Genomic DNA, 25,815 nt, shown 5'->3' with positions numbered 1-25,815 from the left:
TAATGCATAGGCAGTAAAAGGATGTTCATCTTCAATGTAATTATGAAATACAGTATATTTTTTGATTATTATGATTTACTATGCATTTAAAAGTACACTATGCAATTTTTGCCACTAGGGGTCTCTCAATCAAAACAATAACACACTACCTGGTGTGTTGTAGTGAAGCAGTGTGGGATTATATGAGTCTGTGTTTATGAAAAAGAAAATATATATTCATGGATGAGCTAATGTATTAACGTTATGATTAATAATTGATCCATTCCAAGTGACCATAACAACAGAAGGAAAAACAGTTAAACTGTTAACAGCCAACTGACTGGCCTTGTGTTATTCTTTCCTAATACGTTTGCCCCGGAAGTTATAGCTGAGAAATAAAAAAACAAAATCATACCGGTACCTTAAATAACACTTTGTCTGGGTTTGAACATGGTTGGAAACTGTTTGGATAATGTAAACACAGTCACTAAAGTATATATCATAGGTTTAGGTGTGTTTGACATTTTGATAAAGAATTGTTACATATTTTACCTTTTACGAAGTGAAAGGGGGGGCACTTTTAATGTAGTTGTGTTGTGTCTAAAAATTGATGGTATATGTTTATCTAAATAAGTAACTGGTAACTATTGTGTAGCTGTCCGATAAACATGGTGGGAAGAAGATGGAATAATATGGAAAGTAAAGAAGTCGTCCCACAAACATGTTGAACTCTAGTGTTTGAATCACTTTTCCTCCGATGGTATGTCTGTACTGTATGTGTGCCGCCATATGTAGGGAAGTCCTGCCCCTTCTGATCTACACTCTCAAGTTTGAGCACGTTTCTGCTAGTGTATTTATATACAATCCGCTGTGCCGTTCGTGTGGTATGAGCTGAGGTGTCTCACTGATGAAGCCTGAGGTCTCTTGGCGAGGGGCATAGCCACATGTTCCCGTAGGGACAGATTTAGCTGCAACGCGGGTTTAGATGGGTGGACGGGTTGTGAGAATGAAGCATGCTAGCAGGAGTTTACTGAACCCTCACACTATGAAAGTCAACCCCACAATAAAGGCTGGTCTGTGTGTGTGTGTGCAAGGATGCATGCCAGGCACCAGCTATGCTGTCAGACTGTGTTTGTTTTGATGGCAGAATGCTGGTGACAGCAGCTTGTACTGTATGTGTGTGTATGTGAGCGAGTGCGTGCAACTGTGAAGGTATAAATAGGGAACAGTGCCCTCTATGCTCCACTGCTCTTTTCACAGAGCCATGTAAAATGTGAGATTAATGCAAAGACATCAAGTATGCATATATATGTGTGTGTGTGTGTGTGTGTTTGTGTGAGTGGGAAAGAGAGAGAGAGAGAGAGAGAGAAAGAGAGACAGATAACGAGCGAGAGAGAAAGAAAGAGAGGACAAAAAAAGAGAGGAAAGAGTTTGTTTCGTTGAGTCAGACAAGGCCTTATCCCTCATTCCCTATTTTTCTGCACTATATGAATGAAGCTCGGAAGACATCGTAATAACTCCACTAACAATTACTTTTCCAAACAAAGCCTCTCCACTCCTCTCCTCTCCTTTTCCTCTCTGCACTATCATTTTTAACAAGCTGCCATTAAATAATTACGTCCAAATAAAACAAACAGGCTCCACAGTGAGTCCTGGCACGTTTAATCTGTAACATTAATAATTCATACACTGAATCTTTGACATGCAGTTCTTATCCAGAAGCCGCTGAGAGAGAGAGAGAGAGAGAGAGAGTGACAGAGAGAGAGAGAGAGAGAGAGAGACAGAGAGAGCAAAGAGAGAGAGAGAGAGAGAGAGAGAGAGAGAAAGAGAGGGAGCTAAATGTCAGCAGGAGCCGACTGTATATCTTTGCCTGTCCATAGAAACAAAATAGTAATGATGCAAATGAAAAACAAATACATGGAATGGAAAAGCTTCCTCCATTCAGGTTGTCCTCTTTTTACTCATGTGCATATGTCCACAGTTCAAGATTTGTGTTGATGCATTATCTAGCACAATTATACTCTATGTAACTTTGTGTGAAGCTATGAATATTTATATAAGTATGTATATTTTTTAAAGTTTAACAGGTGTTTAAATAGCTGTGATTATGTAGTGTTTTTTCAAGCTATAATTGACAGTGTGTGTTTTCATGTGTGTACTTGTTTGGTGTTTAAATATCTGTGTGTAATCCTTACAGTGCCGTGTTCCCATAGGTGCTCTACAACACAATTAGCACATGCTGCAATCAGAGGCATTGTAATAGCTTGCAGTCCCTCAGCCGGCATCTTTATCCACTGTTTGCAATTCACACTTCCCAGAGTGCCCAGCTGAACACACACGTGTAAATATACACATACACAAACACACACTAATGACAATGACACATCCACATCCACGTGGACACACTTTAGTGCCATGGGAGCAACTGTTTCAGAGCATTTAAGAAGCAAAGTGCTTTTTTTCTAACTCATTCAGTATTTTTTTCTTGTGTCTTTATTTGAATAAATCCAGACCTACACCTGCTTTAAAGAATGGCAACATTCAGAGCACTGGAGATCCCCAGATGCTGAATGTGTGTGTAAAACGTTGGAGACTTCTCACTCTCAATAGTCACCATCTTGGCTAAGTAGCAGTAAACGAGTGTGTTTCCCATTTTTTCCACTAAGATGTTTGCACGTGTACAAATGTTTTTCCTTAACACCGATCAGTCAAAGACCATTACATGAACAGACTGCATGTTTTGATCATGCCGACAGAGCTTTACAAGGACAGGACTTGCTGCAAGAAGAACTACAGAATGAACAGGCAGATATCTGGAGCGAGGATGCTCTTTGGGAAGCTGCTGAAAAGTCAAATAACTGTAATTTCTTCTTTGTATAAAAGGCACTTAGTGAGCACATCCATTTTCTGCTCTTTCTTCATGATACAAGGCAGCAACGGGTCAGAAGTAATGGGAGTTCATTGCGTTTTTCTGAGATAATTCTCATGCTAAAAACCCAATACACATTTTAATTTTCCCTTCCACAAGGACTGTTGAGGCAACCCTGAGTCTCCTTTGAAGCGAGGGAGTGTGGTCTTTGAAGCTTTTTTTCATCACAATTTCAAAGGCAAATGCCGGGGAAGTTCAAAGCTGAGGGAGAGTACTTGTGGCCATATTCTTTTTTGTTTCAGGGCCCTGGTAATATTAAGCTTAGAAGCTTCTATGTGTGTGTGTGTGTGTGTGTGTGTGTGTGTGTGTGTGTGTGTGTGTGTATAATGTTGATGAAAAAAAGTCAACCAGACAGTCATAAAAAATACTTTTATAATTGCTGATGAAAGGAAGGTGTGGGTGTGTATTAACAGAAATGTGTGTGAATGCTAAAGAGGGTGTGCAGCTTTATACAAATGTAGTCTATACACAGACACCCAGCAATACATCCGCTTTGCTACATTGCACATGCACACACACACACAACGGACACACACAAACACACCTTCACTGTTTCTCATAAATACAGACCCCCTAGAGCAGAGGGGGCCATTTTTGCTAAAGTGAGGTAACAGCAGTGAGGACTAATAGACTGGTGTAGAATACAGAGAAAGGGCTGCTTCAGCACCATGTCTTAATACAACCCTAAGGCTGCACTCACACCTGCACCACCCAACAAAAAACACACACACACACACGCACGCACACACACACACACACACACACACACACACACACACACGCACAAACACACCAAGGTAATATCCCCTACTTGCCGCGTCTTTAGGGGAAAGAGGCAGATAAACAGCAGGCTCCAATAATGGTGGTTTAGATCTCTATGGGTGCGAGTCAATGCCTCTCCAAGCCGGGGGCTAATGCCAGTTAACTCTCCCTATAGGGGACAAGTGCAGGCCTGCAGTGGCTCGCAAAACAAGCACCCTCCCAAGATCCTCATTACTTCCAACGCTGAGTAGCAACTGTAAGTAAAGCAAAACTGCAGCTTAAGCTAAAAAACAGCGAGCAGGTTGCGGGGGAGAGAAAGCGATGGAGGGAGTGAGAGAAAGCAAGGAAATCGGTGTTGAGGAGAGAAAATAATTGTACACTGTGCTCCAGTTAGGGTTTTCCAGTCGGACAGAGTTAGAACGGGATTTCTCTAAACGGCTAACACAGCAAGCAGGCACAGTTTTTTTTCTACTGTTTTGGCCGTCGGTGTGCTTTGTGAATATAATGCCTGTGGGGAGGACATTTTGCTGCTTCACTTCGAACACAAGGAGGCATCAGTAGGAGGAGAGACGGAGGCATGTGGGAGGTGGGGAAAGAGTTGTGGTGGTGCTGGTGGGGGGATTTGATGTGTGGATGGGGATGAAGACAAAAAAAAAATGGAGGACAAAAGTGGAGTAAAGTAGCTGGAGGAGAGATGTGAGGAAATAAGAGGGAGGAACAGAGGCAGAATTGTGGATGGAAAATTCTGCCTTGTTCCTCAGTGGGAGGCCTGTACCACAGCAACGCTGTGAGGGAAGAAAGCAGCAGAGACAAACAGAGATGGGGAGGGAAAGGGTGGGGACGAGGGAAAGTGAGACACAAGAGGGACCATAAGAGAAAGCGAGCACGATAAAAATAATGAGAAGAAAGAGAGAGGGACAAGGACAGCCAGAGGCAGCGTTCCCACCGCGCAGCCTCTCAGGGAGGGGTGTGACTAGAAAACTCGCCCCGGCTCCACACACTGCAAAAGACACGCATAAAAACCCAGCTCCCCCACCCTCTTCCACTGCTTTCTTGTGATAACTTTCACCACTAACAGAGGAAAAACATAAGTTTTGGATGAGCAACCCTGTGGCGTCTATTCCGGCCCTACATTGCAGCTTGCAAATTTGTTATTTCTCTCTCATTGGGGAAGTCATTTACTGACAGTTTAAAAAATGCCCATCTCTGCGCATGCAAACCTGATCTGAGGTCATCACACCAGTTCCTTCCAGGCGTATATGATTGACTTTTAACCTCAATGTGGAAAAATGATCAGTGTTTTTTTCTTTCTGTGGTATTCATTAACATAATTAAAGATAGAAATGTGTTTCTTAAAATGATAAACTGAGTGCAAACCACAGGCAAGGCTGGCGGACAATGTTAAGGACAAGAGCGGATATAAAGCGGGATGGAGGAGATTCATAGGGATGGACCCTGGAGCGAACAAACTGGACAAGTCTGGCCCTCTCTCCCTCTGTCTCCCACCCTCTATCCTAATGTCCTTCCCCTCTCCCTCCTCCACTCGCCCTGACCTCTCTGTCCTTTTCTGGGCCCTGCAAGCACTTGAAGCGAAGCAGAGATAAACAGCTTAAACTCTCCAGAGCGCTAGCCCGCGAGCTCCAATCACCTCTTTAGAAGAAAATAAAAACTCAGACGGGGTGAGGAGAGATACAGAACTGGGACGAGAGAGAGGGCGAGGAGGGGGAGAGGCGAAGGAAAGGAGGGAGGGCAGGCGGACGAGCACTATTAACTGGACCACATAGGATCTTGGTGGAAAACTATAGAGGGAAAATATAGAAGAGAACATTTTAGTATTTGTGTTGTCTGTAGCAGACAGAGGAGGCCACAATGTGGAGGAGTGTAGATGTTCTCTGAGTCAATTAGCCAACAAAACACACAAACACACACACACACACACACTCACAGAATAAAAAATACAAAAACACAGACCAGACCTAAAAAAAGGACATAATTCAAATCTTGTTTCCTTGCTATTGCTGTATCTCAATCCTGGGGCTGCCTCCTTCGAGAAGCTGCATTGAAGGTGTGACTAGATATTTAAAATGCTCCTTCAAATGCAGCCGACAAATGTGCCATTCCATCCCAGAGAAATTAAGGCTCCAACAAGTGGACCCTTACTTGCCCGACCTATCCCAGGATTTGTGTGTTTCAGTGCCGGAAAGGGACTAGACGTCAAATGCTTGAGTATCATGCTTCAACTCAATCGAGCTAACGTGCACGTTGAAAAACCAAGGGGCATCCAAACTTGGTCGTCATGTCCAACTGCAGCTCGGTTGCTAGGCAACAGCCATAAGGGCAGGACGATCTGTTGACGCAGAGCGCGGAAATAATTTTAGTTCAGCCTTCCCGGCGAACCCGGCCCAAGAAATCCGCCTCATTTACGTCCCCTGAAGGATGCAGCCTCTGAATTGAGACCTAGCTTGTGCATTATGGCTCTTGGTCTGAACCAAATACATCGTAATGGTGACTAAGACATTACATTCCTACATATACCTATGTATTTAAAAAAGTTTTTTTTTTAACAAAACAAAGCTTCATTGAAAAAGTTGTATGTAAAGGCTGTAACATCCCCTCACCAAAATAGTCTTCTTAATACTTGACATCGTTTTTCCGCACAATAACTTGAATGAAAGGAGTATGTGGAGGGGACAGATGTAAAGAAAGTCAATGGAGAAACAAATGCGAACGCTTCTCTACGCTGCACACTAAATGGTTATAAGGTCTCCATAGTTAGAAGAGCTATACTCAACTGAGCATCGTTGGGTCATTCTGCGGCAACAAACAACTCTGTGGTTGAACTTCAACTCCTTTTGGAACAGAAAAGAGTCAGACAAGCAGCACATTCTGTTGTTGTAGATTTTGTTGACACTAAAATCGTATTTTCTGATATCCGGTAGTTTCCCTTTCACACAGAGGCAGGTAAATCTGCACCATATCAGCTCCATCCCATCAGCAACAGTGACCGAGTCTCCGTGCTCTGTTTGCATGAAGTGTGATCTAGTATCAGGTTCAGCCCGGTAATGGATTTGTCTTCTCGTGACAGCCACGCTAGGGCTGAGAGGAAGTGACGCCATACTGACAGGCTGTCAGCCCGGAGACAACTTGTCAAACAAGCCCATGTTCACACTCAAAAGCAAAAAGCAAACACAGCTTTATCTGCATGAGGAAATATTCAGGAAACGCAGGGTTTTGGAAAACACATGCAAATCAGTGCATCTGATGGATTCTGTGGCTGCTGCATTCGGGGCGACGCTAACTGAGCCTCAGCTTTTTCAGGGCCTTCTGTTCTGCACTTTGACTGGATGACTTTGCGTCTCTCCTCCACAGCTAGTCGTCAGTGATGGAAGCTCGAACGCCGGCGCTCCCATTCCGCCTCGCATCCATCCAGATAAGAGATGAATTTCGGCTTGCCTCGTCCCCAATGTCTCATGGAAGGAGAAAAATATTCGGAGGACTCTCTGAATCGCTTCAGAGACACTGGGAGGAGGGAGGGGTGTGTGTGCGCGACGAGAGCCTGTTTTTGTGTGTGTGTGTGTTTGTGTGTGCATACGAGGTGGAGGAAGAGGAGGGGGAGGTTGGCAGTTGAGCAATGTGATTTCTGCTCGACTGTCACAAATCTAGCGCAACAGGAAAATCAATTTGGCCCTGTGTGTGCCTTTTTGGCTTGGGGAGAGAATCCAAATAGCAAGGCGAGGCCCGGATAATGTTACAGTGTATTGGATTTGCTTCACGGAGAGTGAGAGAGAGAGAGAGAGAGAGAGAGAGAGAGAGAGAGAGAGAGAGAGAGAGAGACAGAAACACGGAGACGAGAGAATCACAGGCGTGCTGCGGAGCTCCGACAAGATAGATTTGTGCAAGTGTATGGGTGTATGATAGGCTGGCAATCTGTCTCCCCCCTGTCTGACAGACACACAGCCACACACGCACACACACAAACACACGCACACACAGACACGCACACACACACACACACACACACGCACACAAACACACACACACACACAAACACACACAAACACATAGGTTATTTATACAGTTTGTGTGACCATATAGGCATGTTTAGTGTGAAACCATGAAATAAACTCTTAATAGATGTGAGCATTAATGTGCTGTCATATGTTGTGTGTGTGTGTGTGAGTGTGTGTCTGTGTGTGTGTGTGTGTGTGTGTTTGTGTGTGTGTGTTTGTGTGTGTGTGTGTGTGTGTGTGACAGCCAGGTGAAAGGATGACATGATAAAATTGCTCTCCTCTGACCACTGTCAAGGGTAACGCGTGTCCCGTGAGTGCTCAGCCGTGTGACATGTCGCATCACTCCACGGAGTGAGGCTGACCGGCAGACAGAATGCACACACACACACACACGCGCACACACAAACAAAAGTACTTAATGCAATGCCCATTCTTGCATACAAAAACTAACTTGTCTACTCTTCTTATTTCTACCTCCTTGGATTTGATATAAAAGCGTAAATGTCAGAGGAGCTTTAAAGTGACACATTCAACTTTAGCATGGTGAGCATCAAGAGTTGTCCTCATCAAAAATCACTGCCATGTATACTGTGTTCCTTGTGACTGCAGTGGGCTTCCACAGACTAAAGATGATTCTTGTTCAGTTCGTCTGATCTTCTTTAGCTTTGGAAACACTGACTAAACCATCCATTATAAAATAGAAGAAACAAATAAGCAGTTTCTTTTTCATGATGTTATTCAAAACGTATGGACTCATGGTCCCTCAACTGACACTGAGACGGGTCCTGTAACGGGTCCTGTAACTTCCAGTTTCTAAACTGACAGCAGCTTTAATTGAATGCAACAAAGCTGCAAGATATTGTGAATTTGACTTTTTCTTAACTGGAGCTCACACTACTGCAGTTAAAAACAACTTTAGATGTTGCGCACAAATTAATTAGCTTGTTAACGTTTGTCTGATTTTGTTTACTTAGAGGACACTGCAGTTCACTCGACTACTTGGAATAATTAATGTTTTTTTTATGGCTTCAGAAAAAAACAGATCGGTAGAACTGAAGATACAAAATCGTAGAAAAACAAATCACACACAAAAATATACATGGAAAGACACAGTGCAGCTTGTCAACTCCCCTGCTCCCTCCTCTCCTCACTGACTTGTTTCCCAACTGTGACAACAACATGAACCAAAGTGTCCTGACTTGTGATCCTAACTTGTGATGAAGTGTTAGAAGGCAGAGCGTTGGTAATCAGATGAGCGCCAACCACATTAGTTCTCCTGTGTCTCTCTCAGGATGGCTGCTCCTTGATCTAATTCAAACTGATTGTAGTACAGCCGCTAAAACATGTCAGATGTTACTCAATGCTCCACGCTTTATCACCATTTATTTGGCATGGGGAATATTTTAAAATGTTCTTATTAATCACGTCCCAGCGATCGGTTTCGCTCTGTCTCGTCGCCTGCTTCCAGATTCTTGGCACGAGCGCCTGAAAAAAAAACACTGTCCCAGTTTTTCATCAGCGTCAATCACCGTGGAAAGCGGTTGTGCAGAGAGTTGGAGGAGGAGCTGGCGTTGGGATCTTGCTCAAGACATTTTGCCCCGCCTTGTCACTGGGACTGACAGGTCTGAGACAAGCTGATGCAACGGTCAAGCCACTCAGGGGGGCAGAGAGGTGGCGGGATGATGGGGATGCCAGGTGGGAACGGCTCGCACGCACACACATTCACACGCCTGTCACAGGCAAATCGAATCCACACTTGTTTATAATTTTTAACGTTAATCTAAATGGTTATGTGCTCGACCAGGGCCCCCGGAGACAACCAGACACACCGTGCACTGTCTGTTAATCCTGTCTGTGTCTTGATCGGCCTGCCATATTCTAGATAAGCCCACAAATCAGAAGTGAGCTCCTCCAGTCAGTCTCAATTCATTAGCACTCAGACTGAAGAGGAGAAATATTGTCTGGACATAAATGTTGAAGATGCTTGTGCAAGCCACAGGTAACTGTGAGACGGACTTGATGTAAATCAGGGATGTGTTTCTACAGCATGGTGATCGAAAACTGAACAAATCCTCACAATGTGAAGACAAAAACTCTGTGAAGAAAATGAATGAGACATATTTCATGAGGCGCTCCTCACTAAGCTGTAATATTATTGAGTGGTCTGAATTAGGATTTCATATGGAGCAGAGATATCACTGTCTAGACAAACTGGATTGATATTATTTGGTCTTCGGCTGCAGTTTACATGGCGGCTTCATCCTCTGTTCAAACTGGCGGAATGAAAATTGACTGGATGGATTATATGGTGGGTTGGAGTTGAGCTACGGGTCATCTGGGTTGTTCTAAAAGGAGATCAAACCTTGCCCACCAAACACTCAAGCAAAGTGGATGGTTAAAATGCACTATATTATAATGAATAATCATGTTACTGGAAACAGCAGAAGCAGAAACAAAACAAATGCACTTGGTTTTACAGAGGTGTGATGCAACAGCACACTACATTTAACATTGGCACAAACATTGTTTGTGGAAACATGTAAACCTTTTATGCACCAGGGTCAGTTTTTCTACATGACCTTTTTAAAATCCTCTTTAAATGCACATATTTAAAAACAAATGAAATCAGGCTCAGGTCTTTATATTGCAAAATAAATGGAAAGGTCAAGCAGAAGTGTAGGTGTGATGGCTGTGAAATGCTTCCAGCAGCAACAGGTTAACTAATGCACTGCCAAGAGATCCTCCAAGGATGATTGAAAGTTTAACTTCACCCCAGAGACAAGCCTGACCCCATAACACACACACACACACACACACACACACACACACACACACACACACACACACACAATTACACACAAACATACATACGACATACCAACTAGCTTACTAAAGCAAAGTTAACTATTTGTCTAGGGCTCCAACACACACATTTTTGTGACAGATATGTCGTTTGAGGTAAAGTCTTCTCGCCTCCAGAATTTCCTGACAGCCAAGACCATGGCCGTCACGAGCTATTCAAACCGATGGCTCAGGTGGTGGTCACAGCTACTGGTTCAAACAGTGTTTGTGTGTGTGTTTTTGTGTGTGTGTGACAGCCGAGGGGCAGGAGAGGATGGAGGACGTCTCCGACGATGTGGTGGTTTAGGGGTTTAGATTTAACATAGATTATAAAATGAGTGGAGCTTTGCAGAATCCCACTCATGGGCGGTCACTGGACCTTCATTAGAGGGTGTTAACCTTTTCAAACATCCATAAATGTCACGACGTAGAGATTTCCATAACGGTTGACTAAGCCGTGGCCTTGAAATGTCTAAGCAGTCTTTTGAGCAGTGCTAACCCATAATTGTAATTTTTTTTATATATTTGGTAATGAATGCGATATTAAAACCATCATTTAGGTATTTCCTTGAAGAGCAGTCGTATAAGTTAGTTTACAGCTAAAAAAATACAATTAAGAGGGCAGCATCACCACACAGAAGCAGAAACTTATTGGCCAACTGGATCGTTGATGTCCCAGCAGGTATTTTTCATCAGCTGTCAAAGGCAACGTGCCTGATGTGAGTGTGGAGGTGTGTATGTGATTGTGTTCTAACTTGGTTTCAAACAGCAGCCTCTTGTTTAGTGGCACAGAGCAATTTCCCCTTTAAGCTGTAAAGCGATTTTGCAAATTTCCCAGGGAATCTGACTGTGTTGTTCACAATGAAAATTGTAGTGTATCATCTGGTTCTCATAGCAGATCTTCTAAGTGGAAATCTGTTGGTTTGCGGTGATTCAACTAATAAAGTTACTCTACAAGTTGCACCTTTCATCAAAATGAAACCTGATTATCGAGATAGACAGGCCCCAATGGCAGCGCTACCTGGTGCGGCGTTGTTGGCAGCGGGTCCGCTGGCAGGAGAGATGGGTCCAGAGCCAGAGCGAGAGTGCTGGGACTGAGTGGAGCCCGCCGGCGAGCCAACAGGGGAGGGAGAGGGGCCGCTCCTCTGGGTAGGGAGATGTGGGGAGGCGTGCGGGGAGAAGGGGGACTGTCCCTGGTTACTGGCGCCTCCCGGCTCCCCCTGGCTACTGCTGCTGCTGCTGGAGGACGACCCACCGGCGCTGACGGTCGAGACCAGACCAGCCTCCGTCCCCGTGGGGAGGTCATCAATCGAGCCGGACAGATCCTGGAACAGAAGGAAGGACTTACACTCAGTATTTGTAAAGCTCACCCGAGCATTTCATGAGATGTGACGTGCAGCAGGTGAAACAAGAAAGCACAAAATCGTCACAGTTCCATATTATATCATTTTAAAAAAGCACTCCTGCAACTATTTCAGCGTGGTTGACCAGATTGTATTACCTGTTAAAGTACAAGATTTAAAAAAGTAAACACATTTCTGGGCCTTTCATAAGGTACTACGGGTTAGAAGGTTAAATGTTAACACATGCATGAGCAGTGTTTGACTTTTCTGTGGCCTGCTTTGGGAGAGTGATGGTGGTTCATATGGCAGAGGAGCAAAAGCATTACCCACAGAAGAAACCACGACTGTGTACACTGGCTGCTGTGATGAGAATGAATTGTAACAGGCCTTTGATTCAGACTGAGGGTGGGTTCATATTACAGTTTTCATTCCCTGTGGTGAGGAGGCGATTGTGTATTTGTGTGTGTGTGTGTGTGTGTGTGTGTGTGTGTGTGTATGTGTGTGTGTGTGTAAGAGCTTGTGTGCTTCATAGGTGCTCCCCCTCCTGAATTGATTCCAGGGAAATCCCATCACTGCTGCTGACGAAATACTCCCTGCATAAACACGTGGAGTGAGGAGAGATTTAGAGATGTGAGAGAGAGACAGTGGCTGAAGTAAAGAGGAGGCCAGATGTGATACAATGTGATGGCTGCCCCCTGAACTACACATCACACACATTTTGATACACACACTAGTGGCTGTGCCCCAGCTGTGACTGGATATGGAGGAAGTCACCTGTAAGCGACCCCTGCTTCTTGGCTGGTGCCCGATTTTGGAGGAAAGGGAAGATTTGCGGGTGTGTGCCAGCTGATCCTACCTGCTATAACATGCCTGTTGACCCTCGTGCCCAACCTGAGCCCTGTGTGCAACCATTACTGTCACTACTAGCAGATACCAGAAGTGTCTATTTGTCTGTGTAACTTTGAGTATGCTGTGTCTTACAGTCAAAATCAACCAAAATTATTGCCACATTTTGCAGATCTTGTACAAAACATTCCTGGTACAGCATCAAACTTTAATGAGTTATTATTTTACTGATTCAGCATTCTTCCACTAAGTTTCCTAGTTACCTTTAAACTAGTCATTCGTTAACCCTGCTAACAAACAAATCACAGTAGAAAACATAACCTTTTTGGTGGAGGTAATAATTCTATCAACACAACAATGCATCAGTCTTTTCTTCTTGTGTCTGGGGGTGGGAGAGGAGGTCAGTATGATTTGTTAATAAGCTACTGGACAACTGGGTCACACTGTAATAGCAACAATGGAAACAACCCCACTCCACCTTAACTACAACCAACACTCTTGAAAGTTCTTTTTCTTTAAAGACTGAGAACAAGTTCCACAATAAATTCAACATTCAACACTGAATCAACATTTGCCATCCCCTGCAGTGCACTGTCAAAAAGCCATTTGTTTTGAATTTATGCAGCTCTGTCAAATAGTCAATTTTATGTAAACCGCAGGCAAACAATTTACTTTTTCCACAATATCCGAGCACCATGTTATTTCCTATAGACACTGAGACATGCATCTCCATTTCTTCTCTCCCTCCGTGGACGGCTCCACTCTGTAGAGGAGACAACCAAGTCGGTGAGGCAATCTGTCCACGGCTGCTTGTTTTGGTTAATGCGATCTCGGCAGTGACACACAAAGCCTTTGTTTTTCCATCATGCTGCTGTGAGCGCCCACCCGCCCTTCCAGCCTGCCAGTCTGTCACCTGGCATTATCTACCCTCGCACGACTGAGCACATGGGGCACTGGCTGTCCTCTCTCTCTCTATCTAGTTTAGACAACCATGGTACCACTCCCTGTCTCAGCCAATCAAGTCACCTGGTGATCTGAGCCCGGTGATGTAATGCGCTGCCCCCACCAATAGGGTGTTTTCAACCGACCGGACGCCCCGGGTCCAAATGCCATTTCACAAGGCGAGGTAACCATGAAAGCCATGTGTTACCATGACGATGGCTTACCCAAAACACGAGAGCTAGTCGGATGTGCAGCTCCGTTGTTAACCCATCGGCTAATTGTGTGAATGGATGGGCATAATTGCATTTCACCTAATTGGGTGCTGTTGCCAGCTTTTCCAATGGCAGTTTAGGGGTGGGAAAATGCGTAACAGTAATTTGTTTAGAGGCTGTTAGGCTCATTTGGATTATACATACACTTGAGCACAGCTGTGTGGCCCAATACCCAAAAAAGTAGTGGCAGTATATAACATCACAGGATGGGAAAGCTTAACACCACTGGACCATAACAATGTCAGTTGTAAAAACCCAATAAATCCATGGTTATAACGTATGGTTGCAGAAACACTACCGTTAAAAAGCCATTTCACAATGCACCTGTAATATGATGTCTTTATCAACACATCCACTCCTCCTTCACATGTACACTTAATCCTTATCAAGGGCCATGGAGCATTGTGTTACCTGGCTAAATGTCTGCTACATAGTCATGCGTAAAGAATCCATGCCAGGCAGCTAGCTAACCAGCCAGGCAGGCATTCAGTCGGGGGATCCAAACGCCCAACAATCTGGGGCCCCAATCCAAAGTGGCCCAAATCCAATTTGTTTGGCTCAGGGCTGCAAATTGCTCTGTGCATTGAGTCTCCAAATAGCTGTCAACCACTCCCGCTTGGCGTCCTGTATCGCTTAATTCGCTCCTGGAGCATGTAATTGTCATAATAAGAAAAATATTGAGGTGATAATAACCAGTTACTTTTAGATGCCCCCTGTCCGCCTCAAGATACACACACACACACATACACACATGCTGTCGCATATACGCGCATAATGGGCCGAGACTGCCATCTACATATTTCACACAACATTGGAGAGGCAGTCGCTCGTGACCCTTCACCTCACTGGTGTTGGTGCCTGCCTGCATTCTCTCGTTTAGTGCGCCTCTGTTTGTCTGTGTGTGTGTGTGCTTGTGTGTGTGACTGGCACAAAGGCTGCTGGCCTGTCACAGTGAGACACGCTTGAGCACTGATGCGGCCGAAGGGACAGATGAGGGCCACAAACATAAAACCCCTTCCTTTTCCTCTCTCATACAATTGCCCTGCTCTCTCTCTCACACGCACACGCACACACACACGCACACGCACACATGCACACGCACTAGCAGGGTAAAAGACATCAGTGTGTAACAGGGAGCTGTCACATTCGGCACACTGTGGGCCTTTTTCTCTTGACCATGGTGCTGATGTTTTGTCCTCTCACCACACACTGGGTATTAATCAAAGTTGTAATGGTAGACGGCACCAAGCGTGTGTGTGTGTGTGTGATGGAGCGAGCGAGAGAGAAAGAGAGTGTGTGGGAGCGAGGGAGTGATGATGTGTGTGTGAAAGTGGTTATCTGTCTAGACAGGGAGGAGCCAATGGCTGACGCTTCCTGTGGGCTACCGGAAAGGAGAGCGATGAGAGAAACTAGTTACTTCAAACACTCCTAACCATAAAACAAACACACTAACACAAACACACACACACACACACATACACACACACACACACACACACACACAAACACACACACACAGACAGTTAAGTTTGTAGCCATAGAGATATTTTTGGTAATTTTGATTTTTCTTTGTCTGATATTTTCCCTGCCCCTGGACACTGGAGCTGAATTGAATTTGATTCACAGGATTGAAAAATTTACTCTACAACAAGAATCACCAGCAACATCTTTCAAAAACAGTGTTCAGATCACTATGATGATGAAATAGGATGAAATGCTATTGACTTCCATCATCTTGGAGAGGGCTGTTCACATAAGTCAAGCATACTGTAGAAAATTGGGGTGAATTGAACCTTTGATTAGTAAAAAATAGGATTTTATGGTTACTAATATATAAATATCTATATCTATATGGAACATCAGGCATGTTGATGGGTGACTACATGTTGCTCAGTGCATGTGCTCCTCTACTTTAAGCTGACTCACAAGGGATTTACCTTAAACTTGCTTAATCTTGCACTATCTGTACAGAATGGATGAAATAGGGAAGAATTACTGTCTATCAACATGGTTTCTCCTCTCTTTTATGAGGCCCCACTTCGGCAGGGGTTTGACATTTATTATGCTACACCCCTGGTGTAATGATGTGCTCCTCCCTCCTGCCACACATTCTACTGGTCACCAGACCCACTCAAGCACGCAGAGGCTGGCACAGCAGCAGGGAAGATCAGGACTTGAGAGTGGGGTGTACTCCCAGAATGTTCTCAGTGGATGTTCAGCATGAATATGTACTTATAGGGTCACATATAATATGGTGATAACACTTCTCTAAATCATTCTTTAAACAATACTGGCATAACTATAGGTGCATTTAAAGAGTGGCTGCTGTTGCTGTAATTGTTTTTTCTCTTCATACAGGCCATGAAGAGATTACTTCAAAATATGAGTCCAAGCCTGTGTTAGTAAAATCAAGTGGTTATTTTCCAAAGTCACAGACTTTCTAGTCTGAAATTCCCTGTTTGTGTTACTATCGCTCCACTCCCACTCACCCGGGAGACCCTGCTGTGGAAACACAAAGGAGTCCTTTTGCAATAAAAAGGCCAGTAACTTTGGAAGATTCCCACTTGATGTGACCATGTCTGACTGCTGAAGCCACGTGTCAGCTTTGGCTTAAGAGTTCATATCTAGACACCAGGAACAGCTGTGTAACCATCATGTTTCAGATCTGTGAGAATAATAAGAGTGATAATTACAGATGTGAAGATGTTATTATGAGAGCAACACGAGTTAATATATAATAATAAGAATGTGCATTTATTTTGTATTTCTTTTTCAATTTAAATATTTAGAAAATTCAATTTTCTAAATATTCTAAATTTATCAATGGCTCCAGATAAGGACAAAAGACACATTTTTTACATTAATTCTGAGAATGTCTGCACAATTGGGTCAGGATATTCTGAGTTTACCTTTCCCATATGAACAGAGCACCGTTCATAACAACATAAAAATCTCCAGAGCGCTCATGTGAAGGGTGGTGCAGCAGGCAGTGGCAGAACGTAACATATTTATTCTGTGTTTAGAACCTGCCTCAAAGCAGCTGAGTGAAAAAAGATTTTCATGGCATTGATTACTTGTCATTTCTGCATATGACAATAAAGCTTTTGAATTTAATATTGCCAAGTCCGTCTGAACACTAACTAATGTGAACGTGTCCTTTAATAGTATTTGTCTATTTACATTTCAACAAAGTATATATTGTTTTTACTGATGTGTTTATGTATCCATAAAGAAACAGTGTTTTCATAGGTCAAGAGTAAAATCCATTACAACGTTTCACACAGCGATGATTGTGCTCCGACTCACTGTGGTACAGTTTATACACAAATAACACCTCAGCGAGCAAAGAGGCCAGTTTTATTCTCTATTTCTCCTCTCTGTGTAAATATGATGATGCAAACTGTAATTAACTCCAATAGCCATCGTTTGTGGGCCTGAGGGAGAGGTCTGCTTATGGCAGCGCTGCACTCATTTATCGGCTCCGGCCGCTGTGCTTTAAATGTTTATGGTGCACTGGAGAATGCATGAAAATGCTATTACACAAAGATGTTCTTTTTTTTTCCATCCTTTCCCCAAACCATCGATTGAAGCAAAATCCAAATGAAATGCCATGCAAATGAATCCAAATGGACTGCCGACTGCTTGTGTGAAAGAGGGATTTAACATGATGCCCCATGTAGAGCACACACTGTAATACCCTCCACTAAGTGCTATTAAGTACGGAAAGAAGAAGAGAAATGAGAAGGAGAGAGACGTAGTGGAGTGAGATTTAACACAACACCCACACCACCATTTCACTCTTTGATGTCTGTCTACTAAGGCTGGAATGATGATGATAATTGGTGATGAGAATTGATAAAAAGAGTTTGACAATTTAAGAGCTGCACAACAAAAGGCTGATCAAAACGAGTCTGCTTACACACGGCACTTTACATCCACGTAACTGGTTAAATAATTTGGTCCGGGGCCTGCGTGGGTGGCCTGCAGTTGTTTGTTGTAGTATGTAGGAATGCGCAAACATGCCTTGACGGGAATGTCTTTGTCAGATTAAGTTTGTGTTTGTGTGCAAACCAGAATATCTGTATGTATGAGAGTATGTGTGTGGAGATAAAGAGTTCCCTGAGCTGAGTCTCCGCCACTTCTTATGGGTCTCAGAGTGAAATCTTAAGCGTGGAGGGGAGGACCCAGCCAGACAGACTCAAAATATGGATGCTCTTCGGGGGAAGATGTTTGGCAAGCTTCAGGCTCGTCAAAGCCCACATAGGCTTTAGCCTAGCACCCAGAAGGCACTCAAATATGTAATCATGCCAACCCATGGAGCTCAGTGTTGTACCATGTGCTTGTAGGCTGAATGTTCCCGTCTCAAGTGCCTTAAGTTTCCAATTGTCTAACATATAACTCTAATCGCGACTGCCATAGGTGGCATGCTATCTTCATGTCCCAACAGCAACTCAGAGATGTAAGGCAATGACCCATGCAACACATGTGACGTAACACAACAACATTGCCTATCACTTTATATTTGAAATTTTAACATTCATACAATTACAGGGGGAAGTTCATTTTCAAACTGTCATCACCTGTTTGAATTCAAAATGTACACTTCGTCAGACAAGCTGAAGTAGATTTCCTTGTGATCCAGCAGAGGGTGCTCATATCAGCTTGAACAATTGGTTGTAAGCCAGTAATGCGACACCGATTTTCTATGTAAAGGACAGGAAGCTAGCAACGAAACTTAGCCTGAGCAGAAAGTCCCAATTCCAAAGAATCTGAGAAGCTGTGTGTGGAAGTGCTGCACGTTCTTCACCTCAGACACCTCCAACGCACGACAGACTCAAAAATAATAAGTTAAAAAAACAAAATATGTCCCGTAGAAAAGGCCGTGACACACAGATATACAAGACACTTACGAAGATGTCAACAGAGTTTGTTGTGATAAGCCGCCGCCGATGTTGGGGTGCTGTAAACATGTGATCTAGGCTGCCGAGTTAATACATCACTTCCTGCTTTTGTGTGCTGCAGCGGGCTGCTCCACCTCTCACCTGGATATTGCGAAGGATTTGTTGCTGTTGTGAACGTGTCTGTGCAGAAAAGCTCGAACTGCATTGTGCATGTGTGAAAGGCAAACTCTGGGTGAACTCCACTGCCAAGTCTCATGATTTCAACCTTAGGTCACGTCTGAAAACGGCTATGGAGTGTTCAACCTCATCTAACTGTCTGGGTTATTGAATCAAACAGAATCATGTCAAATTCATCAGAACCTGATTTTGGGGGAAAAGTGACTGCGCTATTTAGTTACTTTACATAACTACTACTTCAAAATACGTGAAAGCACTGGTTCAGGTATACTGTCTAATCTTATACTGCATTGAGAGGGGGCAGCATTCCATCCAGAGACAAACCAGGAAGCCAGAGTACCCAGAGGAAATCTACGCAGTCACAGGAAGAACATTACAAACTCTGCTGTCTGTCATAGCCTCCCTTCTGTCACTCTCTTCCCTTCACTTCTTTGAGATCTCAATATGAATCATCCAAATAGGGATAACAGGGGCTGCGAGGGGCGAACCTGGTTAACCATGAGGCAAAACAGAGTTTAATAAATAGGGACAAAAGCTGCCTCAGAACAAACTAAACAGAACAGCACTCTCTTTTTATTTGAACACCATCACTGAACAGAAAAAGCAGAGCCTTCCAGAGTCCTGCGGGAGCGTGGACACCTGACTCAGGATTCGAGTAGATTCAGGTGATCTAGTGATAATGCTAACAGAAACTCCACTGCATTAACAATGATTGTTTGTTGTAAGACAAGGAGTTCACTGAGTGATAACTGGCCCGGCTCTTAAACCTTGCATACTGGGAGATATGGGGTGGGCCACTTTCAGAGGGACATTTGAGGCACTGTCACCCCTAAGCTGTTAAAGACGCCCAAATCTGGTGCCGCTTGTCTCCAAACCAGAAGGATTATTGTGGACTTTCACTCTGATTCTCCCTGATAATATGCCAAGCTGTGGCAGCTATGGTACTTATCACATAGCAGCTCCCCCCCAGCATGTTGTCTCAAACATCCCACACCACCTTGAGTGAGTTAATAAACATGGAGGTGGGTCCTTTTTGCGTGCTCAGGTATTGAAGTCAAAGATGCCACAAGCTCAACCACATGGCGAGTTAGGTCATTGGTATTCTGCCCAGAGGTGTTTATTTAAATATGCCCTCATTTTAAATGGCAGCTTTACAGAGGCAGAGACAGGCTGAGCCCACTTAGCTGTCTGAGCTGATGAAACTTTTCTTTTTTTCAGAAGTCTGCAAAGGTTCTTCACACTTTAGTTTATAATGCACGAGCCGACCACTTACGCCAACACACACAAACACGCACACACAGATAAACACACTCACACACACACACACACACACACACACAAACAAACACTCCCTATTTGTTCTGCACGTATTGGTTCCACTAATGTTTTTATTTATGGCATTCCAGCATGACATCCTGCCATCCACCCACCCCCTTCCTCACCTCTCCACTCACCCAAGAGAGAACTGAAAAGACGACACATGACATAAAGTTTGTGTAGAGTGCGAGCCTGTGTGTGTGTGTGTATGTGAGAGTAAGAGAAAGAGAGAGGTGGAAAGGGAGCAAGCTAAATAAATAAATAAATAAGGAGCCCAAATTCCTCATTTCTAATTCAGCTGCTCGTTCAGCTTAACCTCTCTCTCCTCAGCAATTAAAGCGCACGCCACATCCTTCACGCTGTGTACAGCCGAGGCTAAATAATGCAGGGGGCATCCAGCACCCGCATCCTTTATCATCCCAAATGACAGCCATTTGCATATCTCCCCAGTCAATTAGAGCGCGGCAGAATAATCAGCCCATAATTGGGGGAGAGCGTTGGTAATCACCCGCCCTGGCACACCGACAGGGCCATCGGAGGAGCGAGGGGTTGTGTGTGGGGTTGGATGTTTGCGTGTGAGTGTGTGTGTGTGTGTGGGTGTGTGTTAGTGTGTGTGAGAGAAACAGTCCACTCAACTGCAACCTCTTCACTTCAAACTAGCACGTCCAAACAACCAGTCTAACTTCTCCCTGGTTTCCTCTAATGCTCTGTTCTCCCCTGCCCACTAATTTGCACATAGCTGTTGAGGCTCCAACGCATTATTTCTGTGTAATATCTTTCATCACAATGGGAGAGTAGGGGACATAGAATATCATAAAAAGTGGAACATGAATGAATGACGGGCTTCATTCTGGTATGCCATCCATTCTGAAATGTTATCAAATGTTAATTGCTCTGCATGCATAGTGACATCCTCTTCAGTGCGGCTGCTTTGTAAGCAAGATTGAAGGGTTAAAACCCCAAGTGTCAAAAATAGTATTTTATTGTCACTCCTAGAATCCTGTCTATGGATTTGCTAAAAGTGTTTGGTACATGCAGGAATAAATTCTTCATGTGCAATGGAATGCTAAAGTTTCCTCCAAAATTGAGGATTTCCTATCAACAATCACCACGTTGGAGCAGCGTGTTTTTTTGCCTGCCTGTAAGTCTTACATGAGAGCTAATAAATTCAAACTCTATTCCTTTTATATAGCGACAAAGCCTGAAGCTGAGATCAGCCAAGACCAACGTAAGAAAAAGCTGCGCCAAGACACCAGGGGAAAAAATCCCCCTGCTGGTCCCTTTGGATGCAGACAATCAAAGTGGTTTCATGGGAAGTTTTCTGGGCAGCTTTGAAGTGCCGTAGCTCCGTAGCCTCAGCATTTCCTGCTGACAGGGGGAATGACCGTTTTTGTGAAACAACATTTCCTTTAATAAACTGTAACCTCCCATTCCTCAGATGCTTTGGTGCTGTCCTCTGAACACGACGCATAAAAGGATCACTTGAGAGAGAGAGAGAAAGGGAGAGGGAGAGGGAAAAAGAAAGAGGGGTTGGGCACGGTGGAGGGGTGAGTGTGTGTGTGTGTGTGTGTAAAGTAACATCAGAGAAACCTAGGCAAGGTTAGCTCCCAAAGCAGCTCCATCCTTTTGTGTTTCCCCAGCTGCTTTCTTTTCCCTCATGCCTTTGTATTTACCCAATCCAGTTCAATGTTACCCAGCAATGCCTCTGTTGTGTTTCAGGCCCACCGTCGCTTTGGAGAGATGAAACGTGTGGCATTCACTTCTCCTTGATAGAAGCGACAAGAAATAGAGAAAGGAAGTTGGAGCCTGGAAGGGGGTGGGTTGGGCTTGCGGAGGGAGACGAGGACAGTGCAGAGGATGATAGCGATGATTTGTTTTCCATTTACATCCACACAGGACTTCAGTCTATTGCTGGCGAGGGGCAGACCAGGCTAACCCTGAGACAAAACAGAGTTTAAACACGAACACAAAAGCCTCTTTTGAAGAGAATAGACTACAGAAAACACAAAAGTGGCAGCACGGTTAAATAGCTCACTCTATCCGCAGAGGTAGGAAACACTGATTTCCTTTTTACTCCCTTTTTTTTTTAAAGGGAGTGTCTTTCTCTGTTTAATCCCTCAGTCCTCTTCTCTCGGGGGATCTCTGGCATTTGCTGCCATCCAGCCGGCCCCGCGCTGCACAGACTTATGCATCACTGTCAAAGTGACTCTGATCAAAAGAGGGATAGTGAGGTGAAGTGAGTGGGCGGGGGGGTGGGTGGGGGGGTTCTGGTTTAAGGGTCTGTTTTGGTCGCCACAACGCAAAACTCTTTCTCCCTTGGATGTGCTGCCTGTCAGTGTCAGTACGTCCGCCAATGTAATCCATCAGTGTCCGCTGCCGATCAATAAGGTGGATCGGCGGAATTCTGAATCTGCCTGTGATCCATGTAAAATGAATGCCTGATTCTTAATCTGTCCATCACCTTCAAGATCAAGATTGAGAAAATCTGAGAAACCTGGTCACTACCTCACAGCAGTTTGTAACATTTGTACTGGACCACAACTGTGTGGAGATGTCATGTGATTGAGAAATATCCCACATCAACGGTGTGATTTTAAGAGTGAGTCTGAAATGTAATTGGTCTAGATGCTAACAAATTTGGTGACAATAAATTAAAGGACCTCAAATTACCCAGATACTGACCCACAGAGGAACCCTGTATTAAATACTGTACTGTATAGAATCTATAACACAATTTCTCACAAGACAAATTCACATGAGCTCAAGACTCATGAGATCTTACTACTAGAGTGAAATACTTCTTTTTGTCAGGTATGTCTGTAAATCCCCTTTATATGTAAAGTACACACAAAACCGTAACTCAGATAACCACTCAGTACAATGAAATCCTTTCAGAATGAAGACGTATGGCTTTGAGGTGGATTTGGCAGAAGACCACATCAGGTTTCTCTCCTGTCAGACACCGGGTCAACAAAAGGCAGATGGTTGGTCCAGAATCTGGCATCAACAGCACAAGTGCATGGACCCCACCTGCTATGGTCCCCGCCAGTGGTGGTGTTCAGGAGTGGGTTATTTTTTCTACTGGGAAAATGGATTTGTTTTAACTTGACAAACAGTCAATGGGTCGTTGAACAATAAGTATCTCATTACAGGTGAATCACGTCATATGAGCTGGGTTAGGAAAACACACACAAACACACGTTCACACACCGGTGCAATCACAGAGGGCGGCAGCAGCCCTCTCAGGACAGGCCTCAGAGCTGAAGTCAGCCCATATTTCAGGGCGTTCAATAAACTTTTTAGCGGTGAAAAACAAATTGGGCTCACCATCAAAGAGACTTTTCAAAAACCCATTTTTCTTTCTATGCCAGTTCAAACGAACCCTGGCTGGTAAACAGGCACGGAGAATTCACAGCGCAGAGATATTGTAGGAGGTACAAATGGCTGGAACTTCACCACAACAAAGGCAGAGGAGTGGAGGGGTGTAATTCATCACACACTCAACAAAAAGCAAGCGTGACCGACTGTCCATGACCGAAGAAACAAAACAACACAAAAAAAGCTCCTTAATTGGAGAAGGAGTTGTTTTTATTTTTTCATTTCAAACCTCGTCTATTGTCTTTTTCTCCTCTCCCTCCAATTTCTTGCTGCTGAGTCTGTGCCCTTGCCCTCCCCGCCGCCTCCTCCTCTCTCCTTCTTCATTCCCTCCCGCCTCCCTCTCTCCCCCCATTTCTTCACTAAAACAATTCGCTGCGAGTTATTTCGGCCTCTGACTTAAATTAGAAGACAGACAGAGCTGCAGGATGAGGGAGACAGAAAGGAGGAGGAGACGAGGCACACGGAAGGGGCAAGAGGAGAAGAATGAGGAAGTTGGAGGAGGAAAAATCTCTGGGACCTACATGGCTTGTGAGATGTCTTGACAAATAGACGGACGGACAGACAGACAGATAGACAGATGGATAGAGGCCTCGCTCCGCATACCATCCTCCCATCCACCTCAGGCAAAATCTCATTTGTCAGGGATTCAGCTGAAGACCAGAGGATAGAGAGACAGAGCGATCGAACGAGAATAGCAGCAGCGGACTCGAGCCTAGCCCTCCGCACCGAGCCGTCATTAGCTATGCACAAGACAAACTGCTGACACAAAGTCACACAGCGTGCTGAGCAGCGGCTTGTGGGTATAGGCAGGAGGAATCCATCCCTCCGTCCCTCCACCTGTCTATTGACATCCCTGGCTCTCCCTTCACCCGCCTCCGGTTTTTGCAATTACAATCAAACGGCAGCATCCTGGCCCCGAAGCACTGACTGACGGCTTGGATTAACCAAGACGTGGAGAGGCCTTGGGATGCCGTGTGTATGTCAATGTGTGTGTGTGTGTGTGTGTGTTTGTGTGTGTGTGTGTGTGTGTGTGTGTGTGTGTGTGTGTGTCTATGCCTTTCAGCCGTCTACGTGTGCATATTACATTGTTTTGTACTCTATGTGCAGCATGTTTCAGCATGAACACTGCGTCTGTGTCTCCTCCTGTCTATTAGTGGATTTTATCTGTATATTTGTACAGACACGATATCGATTTGCACTGTAAGTTTGAATGTGTATTTGACAGGGAAGCTGCATGTATGGAACAGTGCATTACTATGAAATCAAGTGAGCATAACAATGCAATTATGTATTTTTAAATGCATTTCTACTATGTGGATAATTTGTCTCTGTTGGCTGGATTTGGGAAATGTTTTATCGAAACAGTTATACCCAATTAAACTGAGCTCATATATAATTTGCTAAATAATTCCCACTTCAAAAATGCCTTTACATTTTCATTGTGTTGCAACCATTGCACAGTAAATTGACAAATCCAGATGCTTCATTTAACGGAAAATAACAACCTGAGAGTTTGAGAAATGTCATGAATAGTGACATAACAGGCAAATCCAAATGTTGTGGGTATAGAAAGAAATCAGAGCATTGCAAGGAAAAAGAAGAAGACACACACACACACACACACACACTGAATTAACTTCACCGCTGGCACTGCTGCAATCGAGAATCCCACGTCACACATGCAGCTGCACAGAAAACTGTCCCTCAGAAGGCAGAGAATAAAGTGCGGGGAACAAAAACACGTCAATCTGCTACATTGATAAGAATCTGAGCTGCTCTCTCATGTCTTCAGTGGGCGCATCTGCTTTAACCCTTCGCTGCTACACACCGACGTCATCCGTCAGAGAAGACAAATGTGAAATGACAGCTCCGCTTGTGAAACAGCGGCGGCTAAAGACAGAAAACTACTTGCACAGTTTGCAACAAGGGAAAGTTTGTCAAGACAAAACCAAATATTTAAAACCGCTGATGGTGGAGCCTTCTGTAACTCCTAAATAAAGGTCTGTCGGCTGATAAAATTTCCAATGCAGACAATTATCTGATTTGGTTTTAATTGCTTTGAGTGCTCAATTTTGGCAAGAATCCAACAAATGGCCACAGAGGACAATTTAATATTCA

The 25,815-nt window shown here is 44.2% G+C and overlaps 1 protein-coding gene across 2 annotated transcripts in view; it reads right to left on the bottom strand.

Moving 5' to 3' along the window:
- The window catches only part of arid1b (AT-rich interactive domain 1B), a 166,129-nt gene that overhangs the window by 40,613 nt on the left and 99,701 nt on the right, over positions 1 to 25,815 (bottom strand). For both annotated transcript variants that reach the window (XM_062396981.1, XM_062396982.1), the window contains exon 5: positions 11,543 to 11,846. In XM_062396981.1, coding sequence (XP_062252965.1) covers positions 11,543 to 11,846 — 304 coding nt within the window. The remainder of the gene's footprint in view (positions 1 to 11,542; positions 11,847 to 25,815) is intronic.

Source organism: Platichthys flesus, chromosome 10 (assembly GCF_949316205.1).
Source record: "Platichthys flesus chromosome 10, fPlaFle2.1, whole genome shotgun sequence".
NCBI lineage: Eukaryota > Metazoa > Chordata > Actinopteri > Pleuronectiformes > Pleuronectidae > Platichthys > Platichthys flesus.
Note: the sequence above shows the minus strand (reverse complement) of the source record. Positions and strands in the feature narration are given on the sequence as shown.